A 16,711-nucleotide genomic window follows, 5' to 3' on the forward strand; every position below is an offset into this window, starting at 1 on the left:
GCAGAGACAAAGACTGATTATGCCTAAATTTAGTGGTCAATGGACGTGTCTGTACAGCACAAGGGATCTCTTACATCTTGCTCCTTTAGGCTAGAAGTACCATCTTACGGCCCCTTCCCACTCTGTTCCCCAGTGCTGCAGGATCTGCCCACCAAACCTCCTGTCTCCATGTGAGACCAGCTCAATGCGAGGCAAAGATGAATTGGGGTCCCATGAAGAGTGGCATTTATGGGACTCTGGCCCGAGTGATCCAGAAAACCAAAACAGAACTCCCCTTCCAGCAATACAATAAAAACAGCACCACAAAACTCGAAAACTTCATGACCTCCAGCAATCTTCTAAACTCATCCACTCTGATTCTGTAGTAAGGCGACACTCTTTATGAGAGGATTATTCCACAGTTTCCCAACTTTCACTAATACCACTTGCCAACAGCCCTACTCTTTCATGTAGGCTGGGCATGTTGCTCAAGGTCATGCAGTTTAGTAGAGCTGTAAAATATATATAGAAAACACCAATCCTTACCTTTTTGCCAAATAAGCAAAAAAAGACATTGTTTCACCTTTCCAGTTTCAGAGGGAGCTCTTACTGGGTGAAGATTAAATGCATGCAACATGCAAAGGCTGCTTTTGAAATCCTGATGCTGTACATGCCCATTTCAACCTGCTTAAGGGCAATCCAGCAGCATCATGCCCCAGAGGTGCCATGTGTTGCCTTTTAAATTGGACAGGGTGTAAGGAATGGGAAGAAATTCTGCACAGCTAGCAGTAGAATCTATAAAGTCAGCACAAAAAATATTTTGAAGAGATCACAGAACATGATTTAAAAAGTCTTTGGATGCTACATTTTTATTACATAGTTTATAATTGTCATTATGATGATAGAGGCACAGTTAATAGAAAGTGCAAGACTACATTTTTTTTTCCAGATACAAAGAAATGTAACAGCACTAAATTAACATTCTATAACAACGTTCATTTCTCCATTTCTCATACCAAAAAAAGGAATTAAAAATCTTAAGTTTAAAGCATTTGGATGGAACTTCTGTTTTAAACAATATTTGTAATAAATAAAATTGTTTACTTGGTTCATTGTGTTTTGTCAGCTTCACATTCTTCATTTAAAATTTCAAGTGTCTACACTTTTAAAAGTCTATTGGCAAGATTCAAAGAGCAATTTTTAAAGCCTTGAGCATATGTACTGTTTCTCCCTTTTTAAATAAAGTACAGGTTTTATAAATAGCTAGTTATAGAAAACAATAACATAGACAAGTAATACATAATTTCATTTGTAACTATGCTTCCAAGTGATATTTTCAATTCTCGAATCCAAACAGTCTCCAACAGGAATAAGATACTTACATATTAAAACATTTATATTTAGGAAAACATTTACCTTTCACATGATTTCACTTGTACTGTACAAACTGAAAAATACTTTGGTTTTTCACTGTAAAGCACCTTATAAAATATTTTAATCACCTGACAAACATTCCATAAGTCAATACTACACATTTGGGGGAAGAGGGGCAGGGCTGGACAGAACCTATTTTCAAAACCTAGACTCTGAATTCCTTAATCAGCTATACAGCACTCAAATGCACTGTGTACTAAACTCAGGTTCAGAAGACATTTCCAGACAGATTTTCCTAAAGGGAAAAACTGGACTGAAAGGGACTTTCTGGGCCAGTAAGTCCTGACCAGTGCTGCTGCAGGTATGACTTCATATGAGCCTTTCAGAAACTCCAGAGCAATTTGGTTTCCACTCATACTATCTCTAAAAATTAATTTGGAAAGAATTTAGTAAACCTTCATGCTGCTTTATCTATCAAGCAGGAATATAACGTTGTATTACTACTCTGTTTCCTGCAATAAGAACATGATGTCTGTCACTTATATTCCACATGTACCATAGCCAGGGGCTAGCCCAGCTCCTGCAGTAGCGAAACTCCCATCTGAGAGCATGTCAAGATCTGCCTTGTGTCTCCACTGCATGGTTAAGATGACCAATTATCAGCAAAACCCAGACAAAAAGAAATGCAAATCACTTCTTTTGTTTCATCTAGAGAATCTTGCCAAGAACAACACTGAGAGTGAGCAAGGATTAACAACAAAAACAAAATCTTTGGAAACAGTTTACATGGTCTTGAAGCACTAAAAGCTGTTTGACAGCATTCTGCTGGTTTTCAGGTAATTATCCACTTCGTAAGAAACAGCTTTGTGAGAAACTGCCTTCTTGCTGAAAACTGAGAAAAACATCTCATGGAATGGCTTTGCAGTAACGCATCTCAGCATTTCTTAACATAACATACACATTGAATCTAATTAAAATTAAAACATATTCACTTAGAGATACTAAGAACCTTATTCTGCAACAGAAATACTTTGTTTCTTACACCAGTGGCAGCAACAATTGCAAATTATGTTGTTCTCACTGCAATTTAAGAAGTATACGGATTCACTAACAACATAATCCACAGTACAACTTTGCTGCTTTCATACACTGGTACTTTTCCTGGTAGTTAAAAAATAGTAAAAAAAAAACCACCCTACTTATGACTTCCTACATGCACGATCTATGCACTGACAACAGACTTCAAGTTAAAAACGAGACTATTACAGAGATCTGTCATTCTGCATTGGGCATTTCTGCTCTAAAAGCACTATTGGGAATTACATGTTTACACCATTAATTGCATTTTATTGTTTTGTTAAACGTTATGGAACCTAGTAATTGTTTTAGATTGCTGTCTCAGCACAGGATTTAAAGAACAAGATTTATTAAGTAACAAACAGGTAGCTAGCTACTGGGTGACGAACACCAACTCTATTTCTCATTGAGAATTTTTTAATATTCAAGATTTAATGATCAAAACCTGCATTTTGAGATTTCAGTTCTGTAACAAATGAAGTTGGTCTTAATTCACAAAGCCTGAATCTGAATATCCCAAACTAAGGAGGTTTGGATCCATGAGTGGGCTGGGGAGCACTCCTGGCCCACTATCTCTACAGGCAACTGGTATCAGTGCAGTATGTGACAGATAACGAACTCTTTGATGATGGTAGATATCCAGAGATTGAATTGTAAGTATTTTAAGGGTAGTCTGTGTGACACCAAACTATTCTGGCTCATTTGGGGAGTGCTAGTTGATACTGGAAGCAAGCACTAACTACATTGCTGCCTTTGTAAAAGCTAAATATTTCAGCTAATAGCACATCACGTTCATATACTTTGATGATGATAGAGTTTTGGGCTTAGAGGTTGAGAAAGAGCAAGCATCAACCCATTCAGCCTTCAAGCACACAATCTTAGGAGGAGTGTACTGGAACAGGGATGTATAGGAGTTAAACATGGGTACAATGTTAAGATTGAAACCCCAAATCTCAGTCATCTGTCTAACAGAAATCCAGATCATGGACAGTGAGATGTTACGATGCTAGGAGTGTGAAAAGCTGGAACCAGACGTTTACAAGAAGACTGGCATTGAGAGGAACCATTCCCAGTACAAGGCGGGCTACAGATACAAGAGCAATCCTTGAAGTTTTTAAGGCACATCTATCTGCAAACACAACTTTCAGTATTTCACAGATGTGGGAGTTTATAATTTTTTTAAACACAGTACTAAACTTGGCTATGCATAAAGAAGCCTGTTACAAGGCTGGGAAATGCATTTCTGGTTCCTTAGTCTCCTTAATTGTATCTTGACATTCCGCCAAAAAAAGCAAACTTCATGGAATGATAACACAGCTCTGTTCACAAGCATTAACAGCTTCTACTCCTTTTTTTTTTTTTTTTTTGTTAAGTCTAACTAAAAAAAATAAAAAGGATACTGGAAGGTCACTAACAAACCCATTTTCTACATTAAGGAAGAAATACCTGTATAGATCAAACCCCATAAACCTAGAAAATAATTGGTAACGACCTCCAGAAGTGATCACTGCTTGCACAGACTTGTAGACAGTTGCTAAGGTTGTTTTGGTTATTCTTCCATTTTGTTTCTTCTGCCTTTTTTTGAGGGCATGTGTGCAATTCTTTCATAACGTTGTGTCATCATCTTCTCCAAAATCTCCCACCAACAATGAATGCTTATCTGGTTCATTAAGAACTATGCTGTTCACTGAACGCTTGTCTGAAAAGAGAGAATTTATGGAGGCTCTGCTGTAATTGATGATGCGATCCATTAAGCTCAGTTTACGAGAGTTTGTGCCGGTCTCATCAATTCCGATATGGACACTGATTTCTGATGGGCTCTTGTGCTTCATTTGGCCACGGGCCCGGAACTCGAGTTTCTCAGAACTTGGTTTCTGGTACCTACAGGAAGGGGGGGAAAAAAAAAAAGAAAAGCTGACAATGTGTCTCAGGATGAAGTCAAGTACGCTAAAATATGGAAAGAGGCGAGCCTTTAAGTGCTATAATCACGCACAAGCCAGAGACATTTGTAATATGAGCCACTATACAGTGATTGAAGTCTCAGGCTTTGTGAGTCTCCCATACAACCAGAAGCTGATTCTGTGCTTTTGAGCCAGGATGCAGAAGAACAGGTAAAGCAGACAGGTATCACTCAGCATCTAACTGCTTTAGTGGCACTGAACATCTGCAAAACATGTAACAGCAAAGTGTATCTGCTAACATTTACCAGGTATTCTGCTCCGCTTCCTCTGAAACCAAGTGTGTTAAGTGGACAGCAAAAGCTACCATTCCTACCTCATTGCTACACTGCTCCTATCTGTGAAGTAAGGAAACAAATTCTTCACTGAGAAATGCAGCTTGGTTTATCACCAGTCCTCAGCGCTTGTGCAGTGTACAGCTGCATTGTCTCAGAAGCCTCACTTTTCAGCATGTTCAGACAAGATTTCTCAGAAATATACAAAGGGCACTAAGGAATTTGAAATTCTGAACACACTTTTGAGTTCTATGTTTCTCTTAATTTTTAAATACTACCTTCTGAAATATTATGGGCTGACTACTCTTCCCAAGCAAGAATCAACCACTGCCAAGCACAGACTTGCCCAAATTGTTTTCCAAAAAGTTTCAATATCTGTCACAGCCTCACACTCAATTTCTGCCACTTAAAGGGAAAGACCTGAGCTTCAAATCCAAGTTACAAATAACAAATAAGTTTTTCATACTCACATCTTCAACAGCAAAGAAGAAAGCACAACAGAGACAGAAGACGCAGCCATTGCTGCAGATCCCATCCAAGGTTGCAAAACCAGACCAATGGGCAGGAACACACCTAGAAAAAGAAAATAATGAGTTTAGAGCAGGAACACAGCATTCTTCATATATGAATCCAACGCCTTATGTAAAAACACAAAACTTCATGAGGGCTTTCTAATTTAGTTCTATTTCTATTACGTTAGTAAATGATTTTAGTCTAGTATTAAATAACAAACATTCAATGCAAATATTTATGTCCTATCTCACACAGAACCCACATGTGAATGCAGCTGACCATGTCACTTACACATCTGAAATTCAGAGGCAGGCATGTCTTGCCAGCCTTGCAGTAAACTGCTTGTTTGTGGGATCAAGTTCATTTAATAAACAGTTTATCTTACAGTCATTTTGATGTGCTGAGCATATCCACAGCAGCTGTAATGTGGGAGATGAGAGTGCACAAATTGCCTGCAGAGGTTACAGTGGTATAAGAGCTCTGCTCTTAACATCCATCAGAAATAAAGAAAATGGTGCTCTTCCATACAACAGTAAATCCACGTGATCTACCAGCTAAGCACAGTTTTATTACCACAGGAAAATGTTCACATACCAGCAGCTATGGGAACTCCAATGAGATTATAAATTAGAGCAAAGACAAAGTTGATCCGAATCCTTTTGACAGTCTTCCTTGATAAATCTATACTCGCTACCACATCCATTAAGTCATCCTGGAAGTTAATGTTTATAGGAGAAGTCAGAGATAGAAAACATACACATAATGTCACCATACCCCCATTTTAAAGCTAACTACCAGACACTGGACATAACAGACTACATGCAATAAGTATTCTGTAAGTTGCTCTATTTCATCTGCATAGAGCTCATACAATGAGCACCAGCCTCGTTTCAGATGCCACCACAACCCAAACAATGTATACAGCGCTATCTGTAGGGTACAGTCTAGACAACACAGCTTCTGTCGAGGTATTGTTGATACACAGGAAGAAGTGACTGTAACCTTACAGATACTCTGATATGTTCCTTAAATATGATTTATGTTTGCCATAGGTCATCTCATTTTTTCTTCCTTTGCCAACTCTCGAATTTGGATTACCCCTGAATTTGTAGGAGCAAGAACATGGGGAAAGCTTCCTTTACAGGTCAAGTACCACTACTAAACAAGCAAGACAAAGACAATCTCCAGTTGTTCTGGCTTATGAAGGTACTACACCTCAGCAATAGTCTGAATCACTCAAGACATCACCTCATTTTCATGAAACATTCTTCTTTCTTACCTTAATTAGAACCACATCAGCTGCCTCGATGGCTACATCAGTACCCGTGCCAATAGCAATTCCCACATTAGCCATAGCAAGTGCAGGAGAGTCATTGATACCATCTCCAACCATGGCCACCCGTTTTCCTTCATCTTGTAGCTGTTTCACTTTGGCTACTTTGTGGGAGGGAAGAACCTCTGCAAACACTTTGGAGATGCCAACCTATGGGGAGGGGTAGAGAGAGAGAACACAGGAGTAGCTTTCCTACTAGCTATCGAAGTTTCTGCTTCTAATAATGCAATTATGAAAGCCAAAACCCATGTTATGCTTGAGTCAAAAGACCAAACCCTAATATGAAAACAGCTCTGATTTCAACGTTGACACTGCACCTATTCAAAAAGGCTTTAGTTACCCTCTAATTCTGAGTTTTATGTCAGCATTTTTCATCATAGACCAGTTCTAGACTAGCCACAAACATTATCAACATGACAACATCCTTTCTGTAATTGGGTTGTGGCAAGCTTCAAACCCAAACACACGCAGAACAGCTTACCTGAGAGGCAATAGATCGTGCTGTCTTGCTGTTGTCACCAGTCATTAGAACAACTTCTAATCCCATACTTTTCAAAGTGTAGACTGCCAGCTCAGCTTCTGGTTTCACAGTATCAGCAATAGCTATCAAGCCACAAAGCACTCCTAAAAACACAAAGCAGGAGTTAGTAGTAAATACTCTGTTCATTTCTTTTGGGGGAAGGAGAAGGTGACATTTTCTCCTGTAAGACAGTGTAACAAAGCTTTAGCACTTCATCTCTCTCCATTCCATTAGTCTACTTCAGGCGTAACTGCTAAGGCATTGGTACTTACCAGTTTCTATTTAAGTGGTGACAAGTCACCTCTGAATGAAGAGACAGCAATGAACTTACCATCGACAGCTGTAAGAACTGCCGTGCGACCTTTCCTCTCATGCTCTATCATGGCTTTATCAACTTCGTTTTTAACAAGAAGTCCATTTCTATTCATCCATTCCCGGTTCCCAATAAGAACAGAGTATTTTTGAGAAGTCACTGTAGCTGAAGGAAGAACAAGTCTTATCATCATATAGATAACTAGCAAGTTAATTATCCAGCTAATCCCATCCTGCTCTCTCGGTATGCACTGAAATATCATTAAAGAGCCTAATCAATATTGAGAGAGATTTTCTTTTTTGCCAAGCCAATCTTTTCATGTGTTCATGAACAGAACTGTACTGACATTTCTTCAGTAACAGGTAGTTACCACTTCAGTAGACCAAGAATCACAGGTCAAGGGACAGTAAAAGACAAAGTCCCTTTATCAGTGCCTTTAATCTAACATCCTAATATAGTTGAAAGATCTAATAGTGAACTACTCTTGACTGAAAACCAGTCAAATGTGTAAACATACATAATTTTGGCTAGCAAATAGTGACTTGGGATGAAGCAAAATAGAGAGCTAAGAGAAAGCTCCTATACAGTTTTTCAGCTCCACATTTAACAATTTCCAATTGTATTTATACCAACTGAATGTTTTTAACCAAATGTTCCAAGTGATGCGTGAGCATGAAATAAATAAATGACCGCCTCTATTTCATATGTGCCTTGATGCAAGCCCAGTTCTACAGGGCTGAAAAAAATGCTCTCATTTTTAAGGATCCTGATTAAAACCAAAAGCCTAAGTCCATCTTGCTATCCATTTTATTCTGTAAAGTGGAGTTAGCTTACTTGGTAAATCAGCATCGATAATCAAAGCAGGCTGCATTGATTCCTCCACATTTTCCTCAAGTTTCACAAGTGTCACATTTTTAGCATTGTTTTCTTCAACCATTTTATTTTTCCTGTAGAGCAGTGCTTCAATATTGGTGACTTTACAGCTAATGCCACAGCCTGGAACTACCTGAAAATCTGTACATGTCCCAAGGGTTTCTGAGTCCAGTTCCTAAAAAAAGCGATAGCAAAAAGAAGAGTGAAGTGGCCTCAAAATTTTCCAGCTTTCCATTTGAATACATCGATTACTTTCTAAACGATGCCAGTCTATTCAGACATATTAAATAATGCAGAAGTTCTTCTGTAATACAAATGTCTTTTCCTACACAATTTACCTTTTTGCAGTACTTTGTTATTGCTACTCCAAGAGGATGTTCGCTGTTACTCTCTGCAGTTCCCACGATGGCCAGCATTTTATTATGTGGCATCCGGTTACTCTCTACTAGGTATTTCACACGCATCACTTCTGGAGTCCCATGAGTAATTGTACCGGTTTTGTCAAATACAACCACCTTTACCTGCAGGAAACCAGGAAGATTTCATTCAACGAACAAAGCTTTAATGTAGATTTTCCTCAGAGTACCCCACTTTTAACCCAGCTTACGAACATGCCACTCACAAACATGCAATGATCTGCTCAGACAGGAATTAGCAAGGGTTCTTGTAAAATTAACCCACATTTCTTACCTTATGGGCCATCTCTAACGGTTCTCCTCCTTTGATCAGTATGCCATTCTGGGCTCCTACACCAGTACCAACCATCACAGCTGTTGGCGTGGCTAACCCCAGGGAACAGGGGCACGCAATACACAGGACTGTGATAGAGGCTTGGAAAGCAAAGCGGATTATCACTTCTGCTGCAGAAATGCTCTTATTGTAACCCTAGTGACAGAAATTCATGTTAGTGATGAAATAAAACAAGGAGAACAAGGAATTCAACTACACGTTGCCTTTGATGTAAAAAAAAGAAATGCAAACATGCAAATTAAAGAATTAGAATTAAAAAGTAAAGCATAGGAAAAATATGCCAAAGCTAAGATTAATGACAAAATTAACAACCAGTGACTAAATTGTGCTCTATACTGCATATACCCATGGTTTGTTTTATTATAGGACTTCTCCTTATATAGGGTACTACACTCTATGTCATATGCAAAAGCAAAGATATGAAGATTGCTCTCCTGCAACTAGTAAATTCTAACCAGAAATACTAGTCCACCAAGAAACCTGAGATCTAAGCAACCACAAAGTACAAATTAAGATTTTGATCCTCCTCTGGCATCTGTAAAATATATGAATTTCACTGATTTCAAAGATGAATTTACACAAAATTATACTAAGAAAAATAGAACAAGAATTGGAATTTGTGACAGCATTTGTGAAAGCATTTCTTTTCTCAACAGAGAAGGAATGGAAATCGGGAAATTTCAAGGGTTAGTTTTTTTTTCTTTTCTGTTTTTCTTTTTTAAAACTAACTTTCACGAGTCAATTAATTACTGCAAACTCTCTTTAAATAGAAATGTCAGAATGGTTCTGTAGTGTAATATATAGCTGAAAAATATAATAATTTCATATGGGTTATTCTCCCCCCAGGCAACTGCCTGCAAGAATAATCCAAAAATGGAGCTGTTGCAACCTAATACATTTGCAGACTAATTATTTCTGAAATATTTCAGAAGGTGTTTAACGAGATTTACTTACCATAAAGTATTTTTCTACTATTTCGAAATCCACAAATCCAATTATAATCCAGGCAAAAAGGGTAACCACAGAAACAGCCACAATAAAAGGCACAAAGTAGCCACTAAGTTTGTCTGCAAATTGCTGAATAGGAGCCTACGAAGAAGAAACAAGTGTCAGCTTCAGCAACGTCACACTTACTCTCTTCTACGCCTTCAGACATAGATATAATCACACCTTCTGTTTTCAGCACATTTGGCATACCACACTTTATAATTACATTTTACTCAGTAAGATGAAGAGATTTGGAACAGTGGACCATATCAAAGTCCTTGTTCAGCAAAAGAACTTCATTATGTTGAGATCTGGATTGCAGCTGCAATCTTAACCACTTTGCAAATTATTTGGTACACTGATGCCAGTAAGACGAGACTCAAATGCTTAAGTTCATAGTACTCTACCTTTGAGGTCTGGGCCTCCTCCACGAGTTTAACAATCTGTGAAAGAGTTGTATCAGCTCCAACATGGGTTGCCGAAATCAGCAGTGATCCATTCTGATTAATAGAACCTGCAATAACTGTATTGCCAGGTTTTTTAGTCACAGGCATCGCTTCACCTAAGGAAAAGTCAACAACAGATGCTGAAGGAGCTTTTTTGCTGATGTTTTTTATTATAACAACTACCAACTCCTAACATACAGGTAAAAAAAAAATAAAAGAACATCAGTTTCAACTTCTCTTCAGATTTATTTAAAAGAAAAGAAGAACATGTTTATACTTGCAAAAAAAAACGCAGGCTTACCTGTGATAAGAGATTCATCTACCATTGAGTGTCCTTCAATAACACGACCATCCACTGGGAATTTGCCTCCTGGCACCACTTTGACAATGTCACCTCGCTGAACCAGTTCAACATCAACTTGCTCTTCACTAGAGTTTTAAACAAGAGATTGTTAACCAACCTTACCCAGGCAAAAACAGTTGTCACTATACGCAAAGCATAATCCCATCAGTTAACATTGTTAACTTATGCAAAGGCCATTTCAAAGAGCATGGAGCTTATATTTTTATTTACTTCCCAGATGAGAAAATCTACTTCGTTCCTTATCTTAGCAAAAATTAGCACGATTCCAATAAAACAAATTGGAATAGGATTAATTTTTTCCAATTTTAACATTTACATCTTACGTATCTGCCAGCAAAATCTGAAGTTATTTTCTTCATTGTTCTACAGACTGATAACATTTGTATGTGAACTACTAATATTAACAGAAAAGGAACATCAGAAAAAGCAAATGACAAAGTAAGATACCTTAAGAGAACGTTATCAGGGCCCAAGGTAACAATAGTTGCTTCAGTAGCTTGTAATGAAATTAGTCTAGCCAGTGCTTCTGATGTTTTACCCTAGAATAAGAAATTCCTTATTTTTCTGACTATGGTATTGGAAAAAAAATCACAGGGTATATGACAACCAGATACGTTGTGATTTACTTTGTTAAGAAAATACTTCCTGCAAACAGATTTATATTAAGTCATTTCATATTTTTACTACTTCAGTTATTGTAGATGATTTTATAATAAATAAGGTCAGAAGAATCTAAGAAAACTTTTTCATCTGATTTTTAAAATATAAAACATTCAGAAACAATACTGAATTGTTTAGTATACTAGTATACTAATTTAGTATACTAGTTTAGTATACTTATAGCTTGCAAATATGATGCTTTCAATTCAGTGAAGATGTCAAGAAGATACCTAGTTTACTAAACCTATTTTACTATATTTTACCAGCGCAACCTATCTGAAATAAAATTTCCACCGCTACACTCATTTTGACCAACACATTACAGGTATTTTTATTTTCCTTACCTTTGCAACATGCTCTAGCCACCGGCCCAATGAGATGAACGCAAGCAGCATGGGAGGTGTGTCAAAGAAAGTCACGGGGTTTACTTTTGCTTTTTCAGCCATTGCAACTAGAAGAATAACAAATGAGTAGACGAACGCAATGGAGGTTGCCAGAACAATGAGCACATCCATGTTTGCGGTTTTGTGCTTCAGTGCTTTGTATGCCTGTATATAGAAGTGCCAGCCTCCAAATATCTGTAACAGCAACAGTACCAGTTATACATTATGTGCGCTCTTAACAGACAGCAGCAGTTTTTCCCTGAGAGGAAGACATCCCTTTTTTTTTTTTGTCATTTGCATTCTCCATCACCTAGTGAAGTCCTAGCTGTAGGCAAGAGCTGTATCTTTACCTCAGTATTCTTAGGTCACCTCACCATGCTCACCAGCTAGAGCTAGGCAAGCTGCCTCCGATGCTCTGACTGCACAGCACCTACACATTGACTGACCTGCCCAAAGCAGTACCTAGCACCGCATGTTTTCAGCGGCAGTGTCAGCGTCTAACAGCCTCAAAAACAATTTGAAGCAGCAGATTTACAGTCACTTGCCAAATTTAATTTCTTTGTTGTCTTCCACTTTGATTGTCTAACCCCACCAAACTGAGAGCTGCCATGTTCTCGCTTACCTGTACAGGGACACAGAGTATAAATGACAGAAAATTCATAACAGACAATCCTGGCAGAAGCTGGCGTTCCAGGAACATAGAGGAGTGAATGGCCTCCATTTCCTCATCACTCATGTTGTGGTGTGCGCGAGCCTCCGAGAGTTGACTGTCCTTGACCATCATGTAAATCATCATCACCATGACAGGAATACAGAAAGCCAGGCTCACAAAAAAAGCCCTTCTCCACCTCAGGTTTTAAAAAAAAAATATTACTTGTTTTGCAGGTAAGTGCTGAGTAATATTTTAGCTAGCAAGTCTGCACAAACTAACAAAAAAAACCGGATAAGTTTTACTATTGATTAAAAGACAAAACATTAAAAAGAGTAACCAAAAAAGTTTACAAGATGCTTATATAGAAACTAAATATGTTCAGGAATACTTACTGCCTTATTTCCCGTTTATGATCTAGGTGACTAGCAGATCTATCTTTTTTGACTAAAGTAGTCGCGAAACCTAAATCCTACAGGAGGAAAAAGAAAAAAAGAAAAAAAGAACAAAAATTAAAAGAGAACAGTCACTTTGTAAAGACAACTTGCACTCCTATAAATTTATGGACAGATTACTGATTTTGCCAGCCTTGCAATTGATTTGTTTTATTACCATTCCTGATACAATTGCTTTTCTCTCTGCACAAGTTAACGCACAAAGTAATAGTCTGATGTAGAAGTCAACTTTTCTAGAACATTCAAAAGGTGCTCAAAAATGCAGCTTTCCAAAATGGTTAATCCTGAAGCACAGAAGTATAAAAATTGAGGGAGAATGCCAAGAAAGTTCTGTCATCTTTCCTTTGCTACAGTACTCAAGGATGGGCTTTACTTTTTGGCAACCTGTAGATTTATCTTCAATTCTACCATAGCCTAGCTTTCCCAGTCTCTCTTTAAACACTTGGACAAAGTCACTACAGATCCTTGCTTCTCAGCCAGAACACACACATTATCTGCAGAACCCTGCACTGAGAGCAAGATAATGATGGATGAGACAATTTTTTTTTCCCTGTAATAGTCTTCTTCCCTTCTGCTGTGGGGTATGTAACGGTTCAAAGGACACTGCATATTTTATTTGACTTGTTGCCTTCATGAAACTTACCTTTATCACTTGTATCACGTCTCGAGGACCTATAATCTCAGGATCGTATTTGATGTGTGCTTTGTTGGTTGCAAGAGCTACTGAGCAGTATAAAACACCATTAGTCTTCATGAGGGTAGATTCTATTTTGTGCACACAAGAAGCAGATGCCATTCCTCCCACCTGTAAAATAAAGATTCCCTGTCGTTATCGAAACCAAAGATTAATATATCATATTAATCTATCATTGGGTTCTTTGACCACGGGAAGGTCTATGCTACGCCGGGCCTGATGGCACCGAATGGGATGGGCCTCTCTCAGAGAGGGGTAAGGATCTTTGGTCAGGAGTTGGCAGGGCTGATAGATAGGGCTTTAAACTAGAGTCGAAGGGGGAAGGGGCTAAAACCAGGCACGCCAGTGAAGACCTAAGTACGCTAGAATCAGAGGGGTTGTGTGCCAGTGAGGTCCTTCGGTTAGATCCACAAGGTGCTGAGTGTAAGGAGATGCACCTGAAATGCTTCTACACGAACGCACGCAGTATGAGGAATAAAATGGATGAGCTAGAAGTCCTGGCCCAGTCCCGCAACTACGACATCATCGGCATAAGCGAAACCTGGTGGGATGAGTCCTGTGACTGGGGTGTTGCGATAGATGGTTACAGGCTCTTCACGAGGGACAGGCAGGGTAGGCGAGGTGGTGGGGTGGCGATGTATGTGAAGCAGGGGCTGGACTGTGTGGAACTCCAGGTCGGCGATGGCAAAGTTGAGAGCCTCTGGGTAAGGATCAAGGGACGAACGAATAAAGGGGATCTCGTTGTGGGAGTCTATTACAGACCGCCTGGCCAGGACGATAGCGCCGATAAATTATTCTTTACAGAACTAAGAGAGGCCTCGAGATTAACTCCCCTTGTCCTTATGGGGGACTTCAACTTGCCAGACGTTAACTGGGAGTGCCACACAGCTGACACGAGCAAGTCCAGGAGGTTCATGAAGCACCTAGATGATAACTTCTTGGTGCAGGTGCTAACGGAGCCAACTAGGAAAGGAGCCCTCCTTGACCTGTTGCTGGAAAACAGAGAGGGTCTGGTGGGAGATGTGGTGATTGGTGGCCGCCTCGGTCATAGCGACCATGAAGTGGTTGAGTTCAAAATTTACGGTGACAGAAGGAAAAGTGCCACCAAAACCTCATCCCTAGATATGGGGAAGGCGGACTTCAGGCTGCTCGGGGAACTAGTCAGCAAGGTCCCCTGGGAAGCTGCTCTTGAAGGCCTTGATGTCCACCAGTGCTGGTCATTCTTTAAGTGATGCCTCCTAGAAGCACAAGAACAGGCAATTCCTAAATACCGCAAGTCAGGCAGGCGCGGCAGGAGGCCGGCGTGGCTGAACAGGAACATTCTTACGGAGATTAGGCGGAAACAGAGAGTGTTTCACTACTGGAAGGAGGGCCGGGTGACATGGAAAGAATACAGGGATGCTGTTCGTGTTTGTAGGAAGAAAATTCGTGTGGCTAAAGCACACCTAGAGTTGAAGCTGGCTGTGTCTGTGAGAGAAAATAAAAAGGTTTTTTTTAGATATGTGAATGGAAAAAGGAGAACTAAAGAATACATAGGGCCGCTCCTTGATAGGGAAGGTCTTCTCACAGACGATGATATAGGCAAAGCAGAGACGCTTAACGCCTTCTTTGCCTCTGTCTTCAATGCCGATGATGGGCTTTGGGACCCAGGGTGCCCTGAGCTGGAGGACCGGGACGGTGAGGAGGACAAACTCCCAACCGACCCTGAACGTGTGTGGGATTTGCTACTCCACCTGGATCCCTACAAGTCCATGGGTCCGGATGGGATTCATCCCCAGGTGCTGAAAGAGCTGGCAGACATCATCGCGGAACCTCTCTCAATTATTTTTCAACGATCCTGGGATTCTGGAGAGGTCCCGGTAGACTGGAAGCTGGCAAATGTTGTGCCGATTTTCAAGAAGGGTCAGAAAGAAGACCCTAGCAATTACAGGCCTGTCAGTCTCACGTCAGTGCCTGGTAAAATCATGGAGAAGATGGTTCTCGAACTTATTGAGGTGCACCTGGGGGACAAAGCAGTCATTGGTCCCAGCCAGCATGGGTTTGTGAAGGGCAGGTCCTGCCTAACTAACCTGATTTCCTTTTATGATAAGATCATCCGTATGGTGGACCAAGGGAAACCAGCGGATGTGATTTTTTTGGACTTCAGCAAGGCTTTTGACACGGTTTCCCATAGGATCCTACTGGACAAAATGTCCAGCATACAGCTAAATAAAAACATCATACGATGGGTGAGCAATTGGCTAACAGGCAGGGCCCAAAGGGTTATGGTGAATGGCGCTGTGTCAGGCTGGCGAGCGGTCACTAGTGGGGTCCCTCAAGGCTCCATTTTAGGGCCGGTACTTTTCAATATTTTTATAAACGATCTGGATGTAGGAATAGAAGGTATTTTGAGCAAGTTTGCCGATGACACCAAACTTGGAGGAGTTGTGGACTCGAATGAGGGTGGAAAGGCCTTGCAGAGGGATCTGGATAGGTTGGAGAGCTGGGCGATCGCCAACCGCATGAAGTTCAATAAGAGCAAGTGCCGGGTCCTGCACCTGGGACGGGGAAACCCTGGCTGCACGTACAGACTGGGCGATGAGACGCTGGAGATCGGCCTAGAAGAGAGGGATCTGGGGGTCGTGGTAACGACATATTCAGCAAGTTGAATATGAGCCAGCAGTGTGCCCTGGCAGCCAGGAGGGCCAACCATGTCCTGGGGTGCATCAAGCACGGCATCGCTAGTAGGTCGAGGGAGGTGATTGTCCCGCTCTACTCTGCGCTGGTGCGGCCCCACCTCGAGTACTGTGTGCAGTTCTGGGCACCACAGTATAAAAAGGACATGAAACTGTTGGAGAGTGTCCAGAGGAGGGCTACGAAGATGGTGAAAGGCCTGGAGGGGAAGACGTACGAGGAACAGCTGAGGGCACTGGGCCTGTTCAGCCTGGAGAAGAGGAGGCTGAGGGGAGACCTCATCGCAGTCTACAACTTCCTCGTAAGGGGGTGTCGAGAGGCAGGAGACCTTTTCTCCATTAACACTAGCGACAGGACCCGCGGGAACGGGGTTAAGCTGAAGCAGGGGAAGTTTAGGCTTGACATCAGGAGGAAGTTCTTCACAGAGAGAGTGGT

General features: G+C 40.5%; 1 protein-coding gene across 3 annotated transcripts in view; it reads right to left on the reverse strand.

Annotated features, from left to right (window-relative positions):
• Positions 1–830: 830 nt before the first annotated feature.
• ATP7A (ATPase copper transporting alpha) overlaps positions 831–16,711 on the reverse strand; it is a 31,047-nt gene continuing 15,166 nt past the window's right edge. For all 3 annotated transcript variants that reach the window (XM_027465056.3, XM_005015195.6, XM_072042993.1), the window contains exons 7-23: positions 13,553–13,714; positions 12,850–12,926; positions 12,428–12,653; positions 11,767–12,000; positions 11,210–11,301; positions 10,700–10,827; positions 10,360–10,514; positions 9,920–10,054; positions 8,906–9,100; positions 8,554–8,736; positions 8,177–8,390; positions 7,361–7,507; positions 6,991–7,133; positions 6,456–6,659; positions 5,771–5,888; positions 5,134–5,236; positions 831–4,311 (exon numbers count right to left, since the gene is read on the reverse strand). In XM_027465056.3, the coding sequence (XP_027320857.1) occupies positions 4,035–4,311; positions 5,134–5,236; positions 5,771–5,888; positions 6,456–6,659; positions 6,991–7,133; positions 7,361–7,507; positions 8,177–8,390; positions 8,554–8,736; positions 8,906–9,100; positions 9,920–10,054; positions 10,360–10,514; positions 10,700–10,827; positions 11,210–11,301; positions 11,767–12,000; positions 12,428–12,653; positions 12,850–12,926; positions 13,553–13,714 (2,793 nt within the window). In that variant the 3' untranslated portion in view covers positions 831–4,034. The remainder of the gene's footprint in view (positions 4,312–5,133; positions 5,237–5,770; positions 5,889–6,455; positions 6,660–6,990; positions 7,134–7,360; positions 7,508–8,176; positions 8,391–8,553; positions 8,737–8,905; positions 9,101–9,919; positions 10,055–10,359; positions 10,515–10,699; positions 10,828–11,209; positions 11,302–11,766; positions 12,001–12,427; positions 12,654–12,849; positions 12,927–13,552; positions 13,715–16,711) is intronic.

The sequence above is a fragment of the Anas platyrhynchos genome, chromosome 10 (genome assembly GCF_047663525.1).
Source record: "Anas platyrhynchos isolate ZD024472 breed Pekin duck chromosome 10, IASCAAS_PekinDuck_T2T, whole genome shotgun sequence".
Taxonomy (NCBI): domain Eukaryota; kingdom Metazoa; phylum Chordata; class Aves; order Anseriformes; family Anatidae; genus Anas; species Anas platyrhynchos.